The sequence below is a fragment of the Anticarsia gemmatalis genome, chromosome 4 (genome assembly GCF_050436995.1).
Source record: "Anticarsia gemmatalis isolate Benzon Research Colony breed Stoneville strain chromosome 4, ilAntGemm2 primary, whole genome shotgun sequence".
In the NCBI taxonomy this organism is placed as follows: Eukaryota; Metazoa; Arthropoda; class Insecta; order Lepidoptera; family Erebidae; genus Anticarsia; species Anticarsia gemmatalis.
Genome location: NC_134748.1, coordinates 12,103,272 through 12,122,934, shown reverse-complemented (window position 1 = coordinate 12,122,934; position 19,663 = coordinate 12,103,272). Strand labels below are relative to the sequence as shown.

Below are 19,663 nucleotides of genomic sequence, written 5' to 3'. Positions count from 1 at the left end.
ACTATTAGTGCATAAAACAAGTTTTTGGGCCAAGGAAAACGGAAAACTACTTTTCATTACTCTACTCTAATAGGTACCTCCTAACTACCTACTTACTATCTACCTATTAATAATAATAACTATGCAACTTTAGGTCATCAGCCCTTCTAATATGCACATATTAGTAATATGTACCTAACAAAAATACAGCTAGCGTTAAAAACTTTGAAACCCATAAATAATGTTTATCGCATTTTTAAACTCTGATTTGGAATATAAAAAATAGGTACTCCGTAATTTGCAACAGAATAATTAACTATTACACTCATAGGAATGATGTAACTTATTTGTAATTTTTAAATGTCAATAAAATATGTGGTTAAATTAACACAACTATTTTTATATTAATTTTTTACTCGATATAATTACACGGTTAAAATGTAACGCTCGTAGTCGCAATTTTTTTCGTGTTTTTGAACGCACTCCTCAAATTGCCGGGCGGTGTGTTGATGCTGTCAGTGTCATTTTACAATAAAATAAATAAAGTGCATTTCGCTTTATTTATTTTGATTATTAGCTGTTATTTTCAGTTAAATAATTTAATACATCATAAATGAAGCTGCTAAAGCCCAGTTGGGTCAATCATGATGGTAGGATATTGTTAAATAGGGTGTGTAAAACTGTGTGAGATTTCGTGATAGTTTCGTGATGAATAAATGCATTTTTTCAGATAAACCTATATTTTCCGTTGATATACATCCGACGGGGAAGCGTTTTGCGACTGGGGGGCAGGGTGGTGACTCGGGGCGCGTCGTGGTTTGGAACCTAAATCCCGTTTTGTTTGAGGCGGTGGAAGTGGACCCTAATGTTCCCAAAATGCTTTGTCAAATGGACAATCACTTAGGTTAGTCGCTTACAAACACTTAACACGTATTATGAAAAGACTACTCCCTCCTTATCAAGTTGTTCAACATAATTTAAATTCACCTTTTCATACAGTTTGTTGTATTATTTGCATATTAACTGTCTTAAACTTCATATTCTAAACATCAATTAATGAAGCATAATTTGCACACTTATAGCATGCTGTATGCTTGTACATTGTGATCAAACGTAGGAAAGTCACATGCATCTCAAATCTTCAAACTCCTAAAACAAATTCAATAGTACTTTACATAAAGCTACTTAAGTATATTGTACGTTCCAGCTTGTGTGAACTGTGTACGATGGAGCAACGGTGGAAAATACCTAGCATCAGGAGGTGACGACAGACTGGTGATGGTGTGGGGTCTGAGTGTGGCTCCTGGCACTCCCGGGAAACACAAGGCTGAGACGTGGAGGTGCCTTGCCACTTTGAGAGGGCATGCAGGTTAGTTTACATGCTTAACTATTCCAATTTTTAACATTGTTATTTAATTTTATAACATAGGGCTGTTTTACAACTTACATCTGAGTGTCTGATAACCTATGTTATAGATAAAGTGACAGCAAATATATGAATACAATGGCCAAACTCCTAGTTATACAGAATTGGTTAAACTGCAGCTGTTCGAAGACTAGATTCAAATGCAGAGTTAGTCAGGAGTTTTAACTCATACATTTTAAAGTCTGTTTGATCAACATTTTACATAGAAGTTTAAGTCTTTACTCACTGAACTCTTGTTGTTCCAGGTGATGTGTTAGACCTAGCATGGTCACCTCTAGACAAATGGCTGGCAAGTTGCAGTGTGGACAACACCATCATCATATGGAATGCAGAAAAGTTTCCTGAAATGGTCTGTGTGTTGAATGGACATACAGGACTTGTGAAAGGTGTAGCTTGGGATCCCGTAAGTAACTATACATTTATTTTTTAAATAGAATAGAGTTTTAGTTGCTCTCAACACTTTTTAAACAACATCTTCGCTCAAGTGTGATTTTTCTTACTATGCTTGTTTCTAGACAGACATATCAATTTGAATTGAAAATTCAATAGTCTGCAATAATAAAATTAACACTTGTCTCAAAGAATATATATTTATGTATAATTTCACAGACAAAAGCTAATTGTGTCCCTTTGTAAAATTTGTTTGTTTTAAACTTTATAGCATTAAATTATTCTTTTACTACAAAAGTGCCAAATGTAGGGAAGTGAGACATGAAAATTTATGATTTCTTAATATTGCTTTCCAGGTTGGCAAATATTTGGCATCTCAGTCTGATGATAAGTCATTGAGAGTTTGGAAGACAGCAGATTGGGCACCAGAGATAATCATTACAGAACCATTTGAGGAGTGTGGAGGTAAATAATTTAAATTCATTGATCTACATAAACTTCATGACACCTGTTAACAGGGTTATATTATCCGATTTTGTATATAGACATTTGCCGCCATACAGAAAAATTTAAATGCCTTGCCGAAGATATGTGTAAGCTGCAATGTTTTAATCCATATATCATAAGAATTGAGGTTTATTTTAAAAAGTATTTTCTCAATATCTTCGCTGCGCCACGATGGTTTGCGTTGGGCCTTAGAAATGGCTTGTTTCGCTATACTTTTTACTTAAAATTGTCAGAGACTACAAGTACGCAAAGATGGCGACGTATAATTAAGTCATGATATCAAACAATGTTATGTACGTAACAACTACCCTCAGAACAACACATTGCCCTTTTTCACAATGTATGAATGTCTCCAGGCACCACCCACGTGCTCCGTCTATCCTGGTCCCCGGACGGTCAGTACGTGTTATCGGCGCACGCTATGAACGGCGGCGGTCCCACGGCGCAGGTGGTGGAGAGAGACGGCTGGAGGTGCGACAAAGACTTTGTTGGACATCGGAAGGCTGTTACTTGTGCTGTGAGTACCGTTTATTTTGCTTTCGAACAACTATTTATTGCAATACCTTGGTTTCAAATTGATTTTACTTTTACACTAATAACAAGTATTCATTTTACTTATATCATAATAATATTTTAAATGTTAAGAATCTCTGTAAGATACGATTTATGCCAAGTATTTCATGTTCCTCTGGTGTGATACTATATACCAAGTTAAGTTATCATCTTCCTACTTGGTGTAGGCCGTCCAGGCCTCCGTTGTCCAGTGGTTATGCTGGTCACCACGCCACTACCATTGGGATCTTCGTGTCGGGAGGTCGTGGGTTCGATCACAAAAAGTTGTTTCGGGTCCGATGGACCACTTAGTTTCCGTTGTTTGTATGTTTGTTAAAGTCCCCGCGACACAAGAGCAATTCTTAGTGCGGTAGTTATCACCATATCGTTTGAATGACTTATAAAAGAAAAGGTTCCCTTTTCGTAATTGCATAGATTAATGTAAATGTTATTTCTACAGCGTTTCAACAACAACATATTCGTGAAGGAGGGCAAGAAGTGTTGTTGCGCGGCGGTGGGCTCCCGGGACCGCGCGCTCAGCATCTGGCTCACGTCACTCAAGCGACCGCTGGTGGTCGTGCATGATCTGTTCAGTGATAGTGTACTGGACCTCTCTTGGAGCTCCGACGGTGAGACAACAACAAATTTTATGTTCAACTAGCTTTTACCCACGACTTCATGTGCCACCTGAATTTTCCCATGGGAATGCGTCATTTTCCCAGGGTTAAAAAGTAGCCTATGTCCTTTCTCGGGTATCAAAATATCAAATTGGTTCAGTAGTTTAGACGTGATTGAGTAACAGACAGACAGACAGAGTTACTTTCACATTTATAATATTAGTATGGATAACATTTTGCCTACCGAGAGGACTGGAAATTCAACAGGCCTTAGCTCAGCGGTAGGACATAGATATAGGTTAATCCAGTGGTGTTACTACGGGGTTGCAAGTCGGCAAAATGCCACGTGCCCCCAGCCGGAAGGGGCCAGAGGAGAATCCCAACTCTTAATATTTATTACTAGCTGACCCGCGCAACTTTGCTTGCGTCACATAAGAGAGAATGAGTCAAAATTTTCCCCGTTTTTGTAACATTTTTTACTGGTACTCTGCTCCTATTGGTCGTAGCGTGATGATATATAGCCTATAACCTTCCTCGATAAATAGACTATCTAACACTGAAATAATTTTTCAAATCGGACCGGTAGTTCCTGAGATTAGCGCGTTCAAACAAACAAACAAACAAACAATCAAACAAACAAACAAACAAACTCTTCAGCTTTATAATATTAGTATAGATTTATACATGTTATACAACATACATTAACTATCAAAGTGTAAAAGTGCATTATTTTTGATGAAATGTTCGTTTCTAGGATTAAACCTGTTAGCATGCAGTTCAGATGGCACTGTGGCTTGTATACAGTTCACCAACAAGGAAATTGGCACACCACTCACTATGGAAGAAAAGGTAACTAACAATGTACTGATTGATTCAGACTGTTTTTGTTTGTTTGGTTTGATTACTCAAACGATCTGTTATTGTCTTTGTAACTATATTAATGGAAATACGAATAATATCTTACGTAGAAAAAATAATCAAAATTTTGTCTTTTCACTGTCCAACGACACTACATTACTAATGCTAGCTATAATAAAAGAGGCAAATATAAACCCTGTCTGTCCTACTTCTGGGCAAGAGTCTCCTCCCTAACGAAGGAGGGACTAGCCTATATTTGTTTTACTTTAATAATTTTACTTGTTTCCCAGAACGCCTTCTACGAGAAGATCTACGGCAAGTGCTTGGCCAACGAGTCGGGCGGCGACTTGTCGTCCAACTTGTTGGTGGAGTGTCCGGAGATACTCCTCGCGAGGGAGAAGCAGGAGGCCAAGAAAGAGGCCGCCAAGGAGGAGACCACGCCTAAGAGTGATAAATCACAGGTAATGGACATTTTATTCAGATATTTTAAGTTGAAGTCGTGAATTTATTATCTTAAAATTCAAGTTTTTATTTGATTTCTTCTGGTCGCAAAAGCTCGTGAAATTGCGTATACGGACACGTACGTGTATACGTATACTATGTGGCAATGTATATAACAATCAATTGGATCTGCCAACAGCCTCGCCCCATTAAATTCGTTTTTTTATTTAAAGATTAAGATAAAGACATGGACCATTAATATTATTGGCGAAATGTGAGTGGAGTTTTTACACCTCTGTTTTCTTTTTCTGCAACATACATGATATTAGGAATTAAAGTCAATCCAATTGCCTTGTCGAAGTATTGGATTATGTATCCGGTAGATATAGTGACGGTAAATGTACGAGAACAACCGTTAAAATTCCACCATATAAGCTAATCGGAACTTATAAGTAGTGAAACCGAGTCAAAATATTCTATAATTTATGTTCTTTATTTGCAGCCGAAAAGTCTGCTGAGTCCTTCAGCGGGTTCTAGCGGCACATCATCAACCCCGCTGCGGCCGATGGACCGGCAGATAGAGACGCGCACCTCGGACGGCAAGAGACGCATCACTCCAGTCTTTATACCACTCACACATGCTGATGCTAAGTAAGATGCTCTTTATTTATTATACTATTCATGTATATTTGACTAATTTATACCAGACAAATATTTATTTATTTATTTTAAAATTCTTATACAAAACTGTATAAATCTAATATCTTCCTGCGACTTAGTCCGAGTGAAAAGTCTTTAATTCCAGGCTTAAAAAATAGTTTGACTGAATTTAGAAATTTTTAAATAGTATGCTTTAAAAGATAGAAATAGGTCGTGTGGTCTAAGCATTAGTTGCCGGTTCAAATTCTTCAGCTTTATAATATTATGAATAAACGAAAATGTCTTTTCCAAGTTATATCAGTAGTAGAAGTAATTATTTCTTGCTTCTTACAACTACCAATTCGCACTTGGTTTGCGTCGTGGACTCAAGGCCTAGGGGCAGTAATGGGGAATACTTAATTTTTGCTAATAAAAAATAGGTAATGTAAAAAAAAATAGCTAATATTATAAAGCTGAAGAGTTTGTTTGTTTGTTTGAACGCGCTAATCTCAGGAACTATTGTTGGATAGCCTATTTATCGAGGAAGGCTATAGGCTATATATCATTAGGCTACGACCAATAAGCAGAGTACCAGTAAAAAATGTTACAAACGGGGAAGACTCTCACCCATTCTCTGTTATGTGACGCAAGCGAAGTTGCACCGTTCAGCTAGTAGCTAAATACATTTGTTTGTTTCCCAGTGAATCCCTAGGCTCAGCGCCCGGCGGTACAGAGAACTGCTTCAGCACATCGTCTCAGAGCAAGTCTCGCATCCGCGTGGAGGTCCGCGACGACATCGTGATACATCCCAACGTCAGCAACCATGCTATATCTAGCATGAACACGTCACGGACTAGTGATAAGTAAGTGGAACTATTGTATTGGTTTTAATCTGATTTTGATGCTACTGTATGTCTTAAATGATTTTTTTTAAATTTTGTAATCATTACTACACATTAAATTAACCTTGTGACTTGTGTGTGTTTTGCGACCTTTATATCTATATTGATAGGTACAATAGAGTAGCTGATGATTAATAGAAAACTTGTATTCGTAAAAGGTTCATATACATAGTACATTTTAGTATTTTTTATATTCAAATGTGTTTCTGACATTTTATAAAGAGTAGTTGATTTGACTGATAGTTAACTACCCTATAACGGCGCAAGCCAGCGGCAAATTCACTACTTAAGATAATGAAATCTAGTTGTATTAGTAGTTTTTGACGTCAATCAAAATTGGTTGTTTATTTACAGTGGTCTAGACCAGCGACTACGCAAGCGCGGGGCGGCATCTCTCCCGGGCCCGCGCGCCGACGAGCTGGCGGCCAAGAGAGCCTACAGCGCTGCTACAGGCGGGGGAGGACCTGCGCCTGTGGCTGCTCCCGGCGCCACCCTCCCTGCTCCCGCGCTGGGCACGGCCGGACCTGTCGTCAGGGCCGCGGGACAGTACCGACTGCAAGTAAGTACATTATTTTTTCCCCATTTCTTTTCGTCAGGAAAATGTATTACTACCTGTCCCGCTCCAGGGAGGAAGCGGGGGTCAGCCGGGTTCTCCCACCAGTTAGGCGTACCGACTTAAAATTTGGGCATGCCGACTAAAAAACCTGACCGTGTTTCTTCAGCAATCACTATAAAGTGACCAGGACGCGGTACGCTCAGCACATTATCTGTGCCTGTGGGTACATTAACACGTTCGCTGCCCCCGACGCGTATGATACACGTCGGGGGCAGCGAACGTGTTAATGCATGCTATCCATTGCAATGAAGCAAGGCTGCGGTACGTAAAAACGGAGAAGTACTAACAATCGGATTGAATCACTGAAGCGAACGGAGATTTTGTTCACTTCCGTTGATTAATATTAAGCTTATCCGGCAATGGAAATATCTTATTTAGATACCTAACACCATATTATGTATCATACGACTGTCATGTTTTCTTCTCAGAGGAGCTCGTGGCTTAGTTTACAACAGCCGAACGGATCGATCTCTGAGGTTAAGCTACGCTTGCCGAGGTTGTTCCGTGGATGGGTGACCATCTTATACATATCGAGTTCCTCCGTGTTTCGGAAGGCACGTTAAATTGTGGGTCCCGGCTGTCATTTTCGAAGATCTTTGACAGTCGTTAACAGTAGTCAGAAGCTTGAAAGTCTGACAACCAGTCTTGCCGAAGGGTATCGTGTTAATACCCAAGTAACTGGGTTGTGGAGGTCAGATAGGCAGTCACTCCATGTAAAACACTGGTATCCAGCTGCATCCGGTAAGACTGGAAGCCGACTCCAACATAGTTTGGAACAAAGGCTAAGCGAATATACAGGGTGTAAAAGACAGCCTACCGAAAACGAAAAAAAAATGATTCTAGACACGATTCTGGTGCTTATGGCGCTGAAAATTTTCATCGCTTTTTTCTTGATTTTTCCGAATTTTTATGCGTTTTTTTTTAATTTTTTTGGTATTATTTCGTTAATACTACACAATGCAACATGAATATGAAAAAAAATCCGCCATATTACTGTTTTTCACAAAAAACAGCAATGGATTAAAACAACGTATAAATTTGCTATCAGCTGTTCGGCCAACGACACCGCGCCGGCGGCGGCCGCGACGGTCGACGTCACGCCGCGTACCTACGCGCGCCACACAGATACGATTACACACACAGCCGTCAGCCTCACACTCACTAGTATGCAGCGTTACTGAGTATTTGTTCTATGTTAAAAATGAAAATGACATAATTATCCCGCTCTCCGATAAAAAATACATTCATAAGATTTAAAATGTGTGATATCTTATTATTACACGTACAAATACATACAGAACGACAAAAAATCCTATTGATATTCTTTAGCGCTATAAAAATCTCTAATAAACAATTTAACATGTATTGTCGCTTTGTTCCATTTGTTCTTGCAAAATTTTATTCGATATTTACACGCTCATTCATACTTCATACAAGCGCGGTGCGACTCGAAAAGTAGATGGCCGTACTGACGCGTGACGCCGCGACCGCGCGTGGATGTTACATAGATGGGATACGGCAAAATGGATGCTAAGCAATTCTCCGGGGATTATGAATTATGATAAGATAGTTTCTCTGATAAGAATATTAATGGATATTGATTGTTATCATTGTTATGTACCTACATTTTTATGGTTTAATTAAATAAACGTTTCGTGTTTATTTTATTTACTTTAATCTGATTTTATGTTATAAATATCAAAGTATTTTAAACTTACATCAATAATGTTTGTAATGTTATTTGGCATTTGAATAAAACTACAATGCAACGAGTAACAACTGTGACAAGTAAAAATAGTAATGCCACATCAATATTTTATTGAATCTAATCTCTCGCTGGGATCCTAACTCGTCGCTCGTCACCAAATCGGCGGCGCGCGCGGGGACGGAACGGAGGGAGCGGGTGGCGCGGGCGAGGGGCGGCGCGAGTGAGCGGAGATGCGCCGGCGGCTCTCTTTGATTAATAGTTCGAGCAATTCGCTCGCGGAAGACGGAAGCTCTTCACCGGTGTCGTTCGTTATGTCCTATTCGTCGTGTCGTGTGTGAACTGTTGTTTATTATTACTTGTTATTGTTCCGGTTTTGAGTTGTTAGTGTTTTTATTGTTATTATTTTTGTTGTTATTGTTTTCGAAGTGCAGTTGTGTTCGTAAATAGGAAGAAATGTTGATGTGTTATGTATGGTGAACCACGTGGAAGTGCACGGCGTGATCTGCACCTGTATGTCCGGATCCAAAGGTACTCAAACTCTCGCCATACACCAAGTAATTGCGTGTTGATAGACATTGATAACAATTTGTTTTAGCACTTTCTTATTATTGGTTACATTTTGCTATTATTGTTTGATTTCACGTAAGCCAAGTAGGTACCTAACCTACCTACTTACAATTTTACTATAAGCTATTGTAACATACGGGCCTACTTACGATACCATAAACGATACATAAGATTGTTATCTAATGATAGGCTTGCATACTAGTGAGCGCATAGACGTGGTGGTACGCGTACGTACCTACGACGCGTCGCGACATGTCGTCGCTCAGCGCGCCGCCGCCGCCAGAAATCTCGTAGGCATGCGCGGAGATACATCGCGTTGTTCACTATACATTGAACGCTCAAAAATGACTAACTCGGGAACCAATCATTTCCGAGAAATATCGTTGGAGTAAATTTCGCGCATACAGTGTCACAAACTTACCAGTAAAGTTTTCGGTTAGCTGTCATTTACACCCTGTATATACGACTGTCATGTTTTCCCGAGCTTATCTTGAATGTCCCAATCAAACCCTCACCTTGTATTTTCAGCTTCAACTAACACTTCTTAAAATTTTATATACATTCATGTTACAGTATTAACGTTTTATTATTATGGTATAACATAATACTATAAAAGTCTTTCTCTACTGCGATTTATTTTCTTCTAAATGTCTTGACTGTGTACAGGTGGTGAACAAAGCTTGTAACACACAATACGGCACGTTATCACGATTGCAGTTGTTACCCAACAACTCTGCATCAAGTGATCCTGTATGGGAAACTTATTTAGGTAAGGTTTACTTTTAACACTAATCTATACTAATTACTAATATTATAAAGCTGAAGAGTTTGTTTGTTTCAATGCGCTAATCTCAGGAACTACTGGTCCGATTTGAAAAATTCTTTCAGTGTTAGATAATCCATTTATCGAGGAAGGTTATAGGCTATATATTATCACGCTACAACCAATAGGAGCAGAGTACCAGTAAAAAATGTAACAAAAACGGGGAAAATTTTGTGAAACTCTTATGGGATGCAAGCGAAATTGCGCGGGTCAGCTAATTAAATTTATTAGGTAAATTATTAATGCCAGCTGGAGATAAGGAAGAGTGAATTCCTTCTAGGGTACCTAGGTACTGCGTGGTCGCTACTCCTAGTCAGCTCGCCTGAAGGTGCCTTATTATTATTATTGTATAATCATTATTAATGTTTCTCCCCCAGGTTCAGCGGTGACGTGTATCGCATGTGACGCGCGCTGGTCGTGCGTGTCGTGTGCCGACGCTACACTGCACGTGTGGCGCCTCACACCTGCACGAGCTGCTAGAGCCTCCCGCGCACTGCCACCTATTGGTAACTTACTTATATCATTTACCCGTAATAAATACTTTTAACCCATTCCTGTCCCACTGATATCTAGCCTCCTGAGAGTCAAGAGACTCTTCACGAAATGCTGCCCTTGTTTTACCTCAGTTAGACCAATAGCCACTCTTTGTGCCGAGTTGTTTCATAACATATATGTTATTTGTTATATTGGGTTGTGTTTGTAACTGTGTTTCCGCGTATACGGTTGTTTTAGTTTATGATATTGGAACGCTAATATGACACCGCTTTCTCTTAATAACCAATAGTTTAATAACACATTTTTAATGTCCATTCTAGTTTCAACAAATTCATTACTATTAGTAACAACTAATTCTGACTAAAAATACGCGTACTACCTAAAAATTAACTAACTATAACATACATTATGAACCTATAATTATTTATAATTTCTGTTTGTAATCAATTAATTTATTTTTTTCCAGCATTAATGTCTCAAGCAGCGAAATTAACGCTATCAGGCGACACACTAGCGGTAGTGACAACATCAGCCGAACTCGCAATGTGGGACCTCGCGAACGCTAACTGTATCATACGACCACTGTGCTTCAGAGCACTACTGTCTCCTGGAGGTAAGTATATGTATACTGGTTTAATAAGAACAAAGTTAAAAATCTGGTATGATTTACCATTTTATTGCGCAATTTTTAAATACAAAAAAATATTTTTACTCCAGTCATCAATATGTTTAAATTATTATAGATGTTGCCAAATAATTTGAACACAAGTAGGTGTTTAAGAAAGAAAACTGAACGTGGCGATTTTTGCTCGCCAACATTAACTGGTGACGTTTCCGAACGCAATCTGTCAAATAGACTGACAGTTGACGTTCGGGGAAAGAGTTTTTCTGTTTTTCCCGCGCGAACCAGTATGAAAAGCGCCAAAATGTAGACTTGACGCTATTTTGTACTCTGTAATGTACATTTAGTTATTAAGATGTAATAAGACTCCTGTACGTACTACGAATATTAAAGTGAGACGTTTTACTACGTTAAATCGCAACCAAGTTATTTTTTCTGCCCTAACATCCGCCAAAAGACCTAGTGCAGTAGACCCTTGGTTGACTGTTCTAAGTGCGCCCTGCAATTCTTTCCAAATATTTTGATGTAGGAAAATTTTACATTTTGTTTGGCGGTTCCGAAACATTGTTGTCGATCTTGTTCTATTACAAAAAAGTTAAACTATGTTGCCTTCAATCTCATTTCGGATAAAATTGTTGTTTACAGTGTAATTTTTTTCCAAGTTTTTGTTAAATTGAAGTCGGTATGTATTGAATCAAATTATTTATATTTGCAGTGACGGTAACGAATTGTTCTCTACTCGACGACGGCAATCCTATGATATCACTAAGTAACGGCAAGAGTTACATCTATAGTAAACAGCTGTGTGCGTGGTATGTATGGTAACAAAATACTTTTGGCTATAACCTGTCATAATGTATGTAGTTAAGTGTGAACAAGGCATGAAGCCACAAAGACGCAGAAAATAAAATGAAGTTTTTTAATAGTTTCTTTCAATATTTTTTCTGCTTTGTTCAATTGTAAATAATTTTTATTTTTCTTCGTTTTGGAGTCCAGAAGACTTCCCACATTGAGTTTAAATTGATATTTAATTTCTTTCTTGTATTTTTTTTTTTACTCCATGTCGAGTTTTGCGTTCAGCGTTAGTCTACCAAAATAAATCGCCAAATTTTCTTTTATTGTGTATGTCAGGGTGGTGTGGACGGACGCGTGTGACCCCGTGTGGCGCAGTGGCGGGGGCGCGGCGCGGGCCGGGAGCGCGCCCCGCGCGGCGCTGCAGAGACACAAGATGCAGAGGAACAGACCTGCTGCCTTCAACACCAGGTATACTATTAATTAATTACGTTATTTTTGTCTCCATCTATCAATAACAGAGTGGCAAATGAAACTATAAATGATTTTTTCTTTTTATGTTGTAAAAGTTCCAAACTGATGGCAGATTTCGCTTGCTTGTCTGTGTTTATGTATTCTACATGGCGTCATTATCCTTGTAACTTACCTTTGTTATAAATGAGTCTTGTTGTCTGTTTCAATATACAAATACTTAGAAAAATTAAAGCTTTTAAAAAATTACAAAACTTTTCTAATAAGAAATATAAGTTATTGTGTAACGAAACTTATTCTACAAGAAAAATAGTAAGTATTTAATGTTCATTGTTATTTATATTTCAGTAGTTACAACGCGGGTGCGGCTCGCAGTTGGCTAGAAGCACAAGTGGCGTCGTGTCTACATCTAAGACTGGCTAAAGACTACAAACACTGGGTCACTACGTTGTTTGAACATCTCGTAAATCATGGTAACTACAATATAAAATATTTATTACTACAATATTTATAATGAAAACCTGTCACTTTATAAATACGCACAATTTTTTAACTGTATGGCGACCATTTACAAATAAAACTATATTTTAAACCTTATCTATTCAGCCTAGCCTTTCTTCCAACTATGTTGGAGCCAGCTTCCAATCTCATCAGATGCAGCTGGATACCAGTATATTACATGAAGCGACCTATTTTGAACCATATCTAAAGATGAAATATTCTTTATGTAATGCAGGCACAGAAGATCAATTGAGAACAATCCTAGATGACATGCTGGGTCCCAGTCATTGTACATCAACACCTAAGAAATGGCAGTCTACCATTTTGGTAAGTGCTATAGGTATATAATAAAACTTTAATCTGCATTTGTTTCTTTGAACTTAAGTAGTTAATAAGTATAAGTATTCAATAATTATCTAACCAATATTTTGAAAGTATCTGGACCACCATAAATGATCTTATAACTTTTCTTTGAAATTATATTGTATGTAACTCAAATGCTGTAAAATTTTGTTATTTTATAGACATAAATAGATTTTTACGATAAGTATTTGCAAAATCCCGCTTGCTAAGGCGTGTTAACTTTTTTTTATTATCTAAGTTTCCAGCTTATGTTTCTACATCTCATAGTAAACAACATTTTTTTTATATCAAATCTTCATTGAACTTGCAGGGGCTGAAGAAGCACGAGCTATTAGAAGACATGCTGTCGCTGCTGGTCCGCGAGCTGCGCTGGCAGCGCATGTACGCCGAGTACTCCGACCAGCTCGCCGACCTGCGCGCCACCGCCGGGCTCAACGGACACTGACCACCACACACACAACACGACTGTGACGTCATCACACACACACACACACACACACTTGTAGCTGGTGGACTGTGACGTCATCACACAAATAACTGGTGGACTGTACGTCATCACACACACTCACACACACACACACACACACACATATGGTGGATTGTGACGTCATCACGCAAATAACTGGTGGACTGTACGACATCACACACACAAACACAGAGAGATGGTGGATTGTGACGTCATCACACACACACGTAGCTGGTGAACTGTGACGTCATCACACACTATGGTGAACTTTGACGTCATGTCACTATAGCGGATTATGACGTCATGGTGCTCATACGTCATTGATACATATATAGATCTCACAAGTTACAACTAAAAGATGATTTTTCAATTGCGTATATACCAACTGAGCGTCTTTAACTTATAGTAAAACTAGCTGACCCGCGCAACTTCGCTTGCATCACATAAGAGAGAATGGGTCAGAATTTTCCACGTTTTTGTAACACTTTTTACTGTTACTCTGCTCCTATTGGCCGTAGCGTGATGATATAAAAATCCTTTTTTTTTTCAAGAAAAATATTCTCAAAATTATTTACATCTCTTAATATAACGAAGTCGCGCTAAGGCATATCCGCCATTAAAACAGTTGCCATGACAACGGAATTTTGTTAATTCAATGTCTTTATAATATTGATTATTCGCAACTTCGATCTCCACCTGAATTTTCCCGGGAAATGCGTCATTTTCCCGGGGTAAAAAGTAGCCTATGTCCTTTCTCGGGTATCAAAATATCTCCATACCAAATTTCATGCAAATTGGTTCAGTAGTTTAGGCGTGATTGAGTAGCAGACAGACAGACAGAGTTACTTTCGCATTTATAATATTAGTATGGATAAGAGGATTTTTTTATTTTTGCCCCGGTAATCTATACTAATATTATAAAGCTGAAGAGTTTGTTTGATTGTTTGTTTGTTTGTTTGAACGCGCTAATCTCGGGAACTACTGGTCCGATTTGAAAAATTCTTTCAGTGTTAGATAGCCTATTTATCGAGGAAGGCTATAGGCTATATAACATCACGCTACGGTCATTAGGAGCGGAGTAGCAACGAAAAATGTTACAAAAACGGGGAAAATGTTGACTCATTCTCTTAGGTGACGCAAGCGAAGTTGCGCGGGTCAGCTAGTAAGTTATAAAAGACTGTCACCTGTGTCCGTTCAATAGGAAGACATGAAAATTCAAAGAAAAAAAAATCATAATATCGGTACTTGCTATGTTATACTAATCATTTCAATCTTATGAACCTGAAAGTAGTTTTAGAATGACGCCATGACGTTGGTAAGTGCAACTAAATAATATTCAAACCAATTTTTTAACAGTTATAGGAATATTTTAAATCAAATCAAAGATTTGCAAGACAAGAGAGTATGAGAAAAATATCCACCAATAGGAGTACTTTATTCTGATAGCTTATTATTAGTACTGCTATTCGTTTAAGATTAGCTTGTTAGTAACCTTATCACATCTTCAAACGTCTTCTACAGTCTTCCCATAAATTGACAGCATTAAAATCTAACAATAATAAGCGAGTTGTTTTAGCAACAATATTTATTTATCTCATTGAAAAATTAATGTATTCTCGATTAATTGAATCTAGGTTAATTCTCTGATATTTCGGCCTGTGGTCTAAAACTTTGTGATCTATGAATTATGTTCTCTTTTAGGTACTATTCTTATGTATTTTAGTTAGGTTTAATTGTGTATATCTGTTTAAAAACTATGTCACAAATCAGTAAAGAAATATTGACTAAAAATGTCTTGAATAGAAATACTCGGGCTATTTCAAACGTGCGAACTAAGTCATGTAATTTTATCGCAGTCTCTCGCTCGCACTTACACATTGACACATTCATTTCATTCTTTTGATTCGGTTTAAAGACATTTATTTCTCAAAAAGAACAAGTAGTTCGCTTACATTGAGAACTGTACATAATTAAATAAGCATGCATTGACAATGACGACAATTGATTATGACGTAGTTAGCATTTTTGTAACGGCCTGTAACTTGTATGGCCGTTTTGAATAACTTACCTTCAGTAAAGGATATCTCTACTAATGCTTAAACAGCTAGTAACCTAAAGATTAATAAACTTCGAATCCAGAGTGTATCTGTGTATTGTACACAACACTTGTATACTATAAATAAACCCATGCTGTTTTGCTAAGTTATGGAAAACGGCTTCATATTTTGAAGGAAAAGAAAGTAGAATAACTTGAAACACACTAAAAATTTTATGTAATAAAAGATTCCAACGAATTAAGAACCACCTTTTTCTATGAAGTTGGTTAAAATGAAATGCTTGAATATCATATTTGTTTTATCAAAGTACGACAATCGAGATAGAATTGTGAAAGCAATAATCATTAGTAAGTACATTCGTTAAGACTCCGCCTTATGTAAATCGTTTGTAGTAAGGTACTGGATAAGTTCCTATAAATTAAATTCATTTAGGTATAGTTCCAAATTGTAATCATCACTCATTGTGTTTGTGCTCAAAATGTAATAAATTTTGATTTGTTTAATGCATTGAAAATCAATGGAGATTGTTAATTCAATAACATACATTAAAAATCGACGGAGATTGTCTTAATGTGTTCAATAGGTGAATAAACTGGCCGAAATTATACGGTTGTTAACCAAAGTCAGGCCATCGAAAGAGTATAAAGCAGAACGACCACCGCCAGCTAACATAAGTTAGTTTAGCGAGACAGTTTTTATATTTTAGTTAGCTTTAGCTGGCATGGTTTACGGTATTGGAACGGAAAGGTGACTGGACGTTTAACCTCACGTGGTAGAATCTTGTTTCGAAAGCAATTGTTACCGGTCGCCATGTTAGATCTCGTATTTTAAGAACAATGGATCATATAATAGAACGCCTAAGTGTCATTTGGTATACATTGAACGAGCCATTTTGTCAGTTTACATTAAAATAGTGAGAAACTGAAAATAATATAATTCGGAAAGTTTGTTCACATTCTTTGTCATCTTTCAATGGCCTTACTTTAGTTCCACAATACTGAAATATGTACCACTTATAATGAACTATAATATAAATATATTGGATATATAAATAGCACTGTTATAGTCGTGTTCATATCAATCTTATGAAGTAGATAGTTTTAGTAGTAAGTGCTATACGTATATAAAATAATTGTTAGCGAAAATAATACGCGCAGTATAACTTTGTACGCCTGAATGTAGCAACAAGTTGCTGAGCAGAAAATTGAAAGTAAATACGAATATAATAGATGTAAGTGTCCTAACCCTTCCCTCATTACGAGAGGAGACCCTTGCCCAACAGTGGGACATTAATGGTTATTTTTTTTTATCAGTGGCCCCGCTTCGCCCGTGTTAATTATAAAAAAGTCTTTCCGCATTATAGTATGTATGAACTTGTAATAAAATCTCTTTGGCTTCAAGAATCGCAAATGAGTACACGGTTCATTAGGTTTCTTTCAGTGAGCTCGTGAGGTACCCAAATATCGAGCTTTTTTGTGTAGAGAAAAGATTTTATTACAAGTTCATACATACTATAATGCGTAAAAACTTTTTCCCCGACCTGATATACTAGTTAGTGAAGAGTACGAGTGATGAAACGTACACGCTATCATGTTTACGTCTTGCTCTCACTCCTTGCCTACGTCTCTTATATACTTATTATATACCTTATCTACGTCTTTTATCGTCTGCTGCACAGCTGCTCTTTGCTATTTTCAGGTGTATAAAGTTTACTGATGTATACTAAATATAAGATAAACGTTAATAGAATTTGTAATAATACTTCTTTTATTGTAAAATCGACGTCTTTTAGTAAGGCGGTAAGGGCGTCGATATCTCTACGCGGAGGTTATGGATTCGATTTTCATTTTAAAACAAATGTTTGTGTAATTCACACATTTTTTTTGTCTGATTCAATTTTGTGTTCGTTGTTTTTGTATGTTTGTAAAAATCACAACGGGCTCACGATGCAATGTGCTTTTAAAAAAAAAATGAATTGTAATTTCTGTAATCTATAAACACATTATGCAAATTCTATGAACGTCAAGTATATCCGCATACATAACACCACACTACTTCCTATAAGAGATAAGCAGAAACTATGTATTCATGTACTAACCTAACTATGCACTGGTTAAAATAAGTCACTGTTACTATCCCTTTAACTTGAGTTACACACAAAATATTATCTTAGAAAGAACCTATAAATTGACATGAATAAATTGTGTAAAATTTTAAAATATTAAGGCCCAAATTCCCTAGCTACGTATTTGCTTGCCTGCCTGTTACACAATGAAAGTGAATTCGATAGTTATGTATCATTTCTGATCGCCAAGTACAATGCGTGTTTATTGACAGATAAACACACATTGTAAGACTTGTTCAGAAAAAATGAGGTTTATTCTCATTTAATAATAAAGTGTAACAGTAAAGCCGCCATTTTTGTATAAAATAAATAAAAGGCGGTACTTTTATATTATAGTGTGCGGTCAATCCAGTTGAGAGATCTACTATGAAGGACAAAAAAGTACGCAATAATTGTCCGCAATTTGCGAAAGGTTATAATTTAAAATTTTGGATCAGCCAATGGCAGCCAATTTAATTGGAACTGGCCGGTTGGCCAGGTTCAACTGCTCAGGAGTTAAAAGTGTCCAAGTGATGTCTACAATCCATATGGAGTTAGCGGTCAGTTTCATTAAAACTGGACGACTGCGCAGGAGTTTAAAGTGACCATGTGTTGTGTAGTATATATTCTGCTACTACTAAACTACATATTCTATATTTGGGCCTTAATTTAATTAGAAAATGGTTGTGTGAAAAAAATTCTCTTCCATCTAGTCATATTGGTTTCATTTTCAAGTATTATAATTAGTACTTCTTGTGACTTCATTATGTATAATATCTTAGTTTTAATTACTTTCAAATGTATTAAGTAAGAATGTTGTGTTTATTTTGTATGAACTAATGACTTGCATACATTTATATAAGTCAAGATTTGACCTATGCATTGTTAAGTAAAATTACCTTTTCTGATTCCCTTTTGTGTCGCTATAGTTCTTTTTAAATATGGTATAAACAATATCAATGTAGCTACCCGTCTACCGGGTCGAAATCGAAGTCTTTTTCTGTCTTCTTTTGCTACCCAAGTCTTCGATATTTAACGATTATTGTCTTCAAGCAACTACGCGAAATGAATGTCAGCGATGCGATTCATGGTACGAACATCAATCGGTTTGGTTGGTGGTAGTCGCTGGAAGACTAAAATCTTTGAGTATGAAAAATTTGCGTGTACGAAAGATTTTTGAAGAAAAAGGGCAATTCAGTATGCATTATTAAGGGATTTTAGATGTATGCAAGTCGTACTATTAATTGTAAATAGGGAACACTGCCAATATTGTAACATATTCAATGTAATGATCAACTCAATCATTTTGTGACCAATCATTTGATCAATAATGCAATTTTGTTCTAACAGTTATGTTTTTAGATACAAATAATAAAGTTTATAGACACAAGTAAGAAGAAACGAAAAAACATGATTTTTTAGAAAATACTCTTTAAAAATTATTTAATTAAACGGATTTTTGCTACATAAACAATATATCTTGCTACTATCATACTATAGTCTTTATGATAGTACCAGGGATTAGTTTTTCAGTGGTTACATGATTTACTTTATTATTTGTATCTAATAACATGTTATATTATTATACATAGTGCCAATATTGTACTGTATATGAGCCGTATCACTGCACAGCAAGACTGTTCTGTAGATATAGAAATATTATGATAATTATTAATAAAAATGTATTTCTCAATAATGGGTTTCCATATTCCATATATTCCTTACGTAGTTAAGTCAGTTCAGGGTTACCATAACAAATAAAAACAA

At 36.9% G+C, this 19,663-nt stretch overlaps 1 protein-coding gene across 1 annotated transcript; it reads left to right on the top strand.

The window, feature by feature from the left end:
• Positions 1-493: 493 nt before the first annotated feature.
• Positions 494-19,581, top strand: Hira (histone cell cycle regulator-like protein). The gene is made up of 20 exons (XM_076113833.1): positions 494-629; positions 710-883; positions 1,187-1,348; positions 1,651-1,808; positions 2,152-2,260; positions 2,659-2,819; positions 3,315-3,483; positions 4,226-4,320; positions 4,620-4,790; positions 5,273-5,421; positions 6,111-6,272; positions 6,666-6,870; positions 9,869-9,971; positions 10,403-10,531; positions 10,987-11,133; positions 11,858-11,954; positions 12,274-12,405; positions 12,754-12,878; positions 13,142-13,233; positions 13,580-19,581. Exons 1-20 carry the CDS (start codon positions 593-595, stop codon positions 13,712-13,714), a joined length of 2,712 nt encoding a protein of 903 aa, XP_075969948.1. The 5' UTR covers positions 494-592; the 3' UTR covers positions 13,715-19,581.
• Positions 19,582-19,663: the final 82 nt, after the last annotated feature.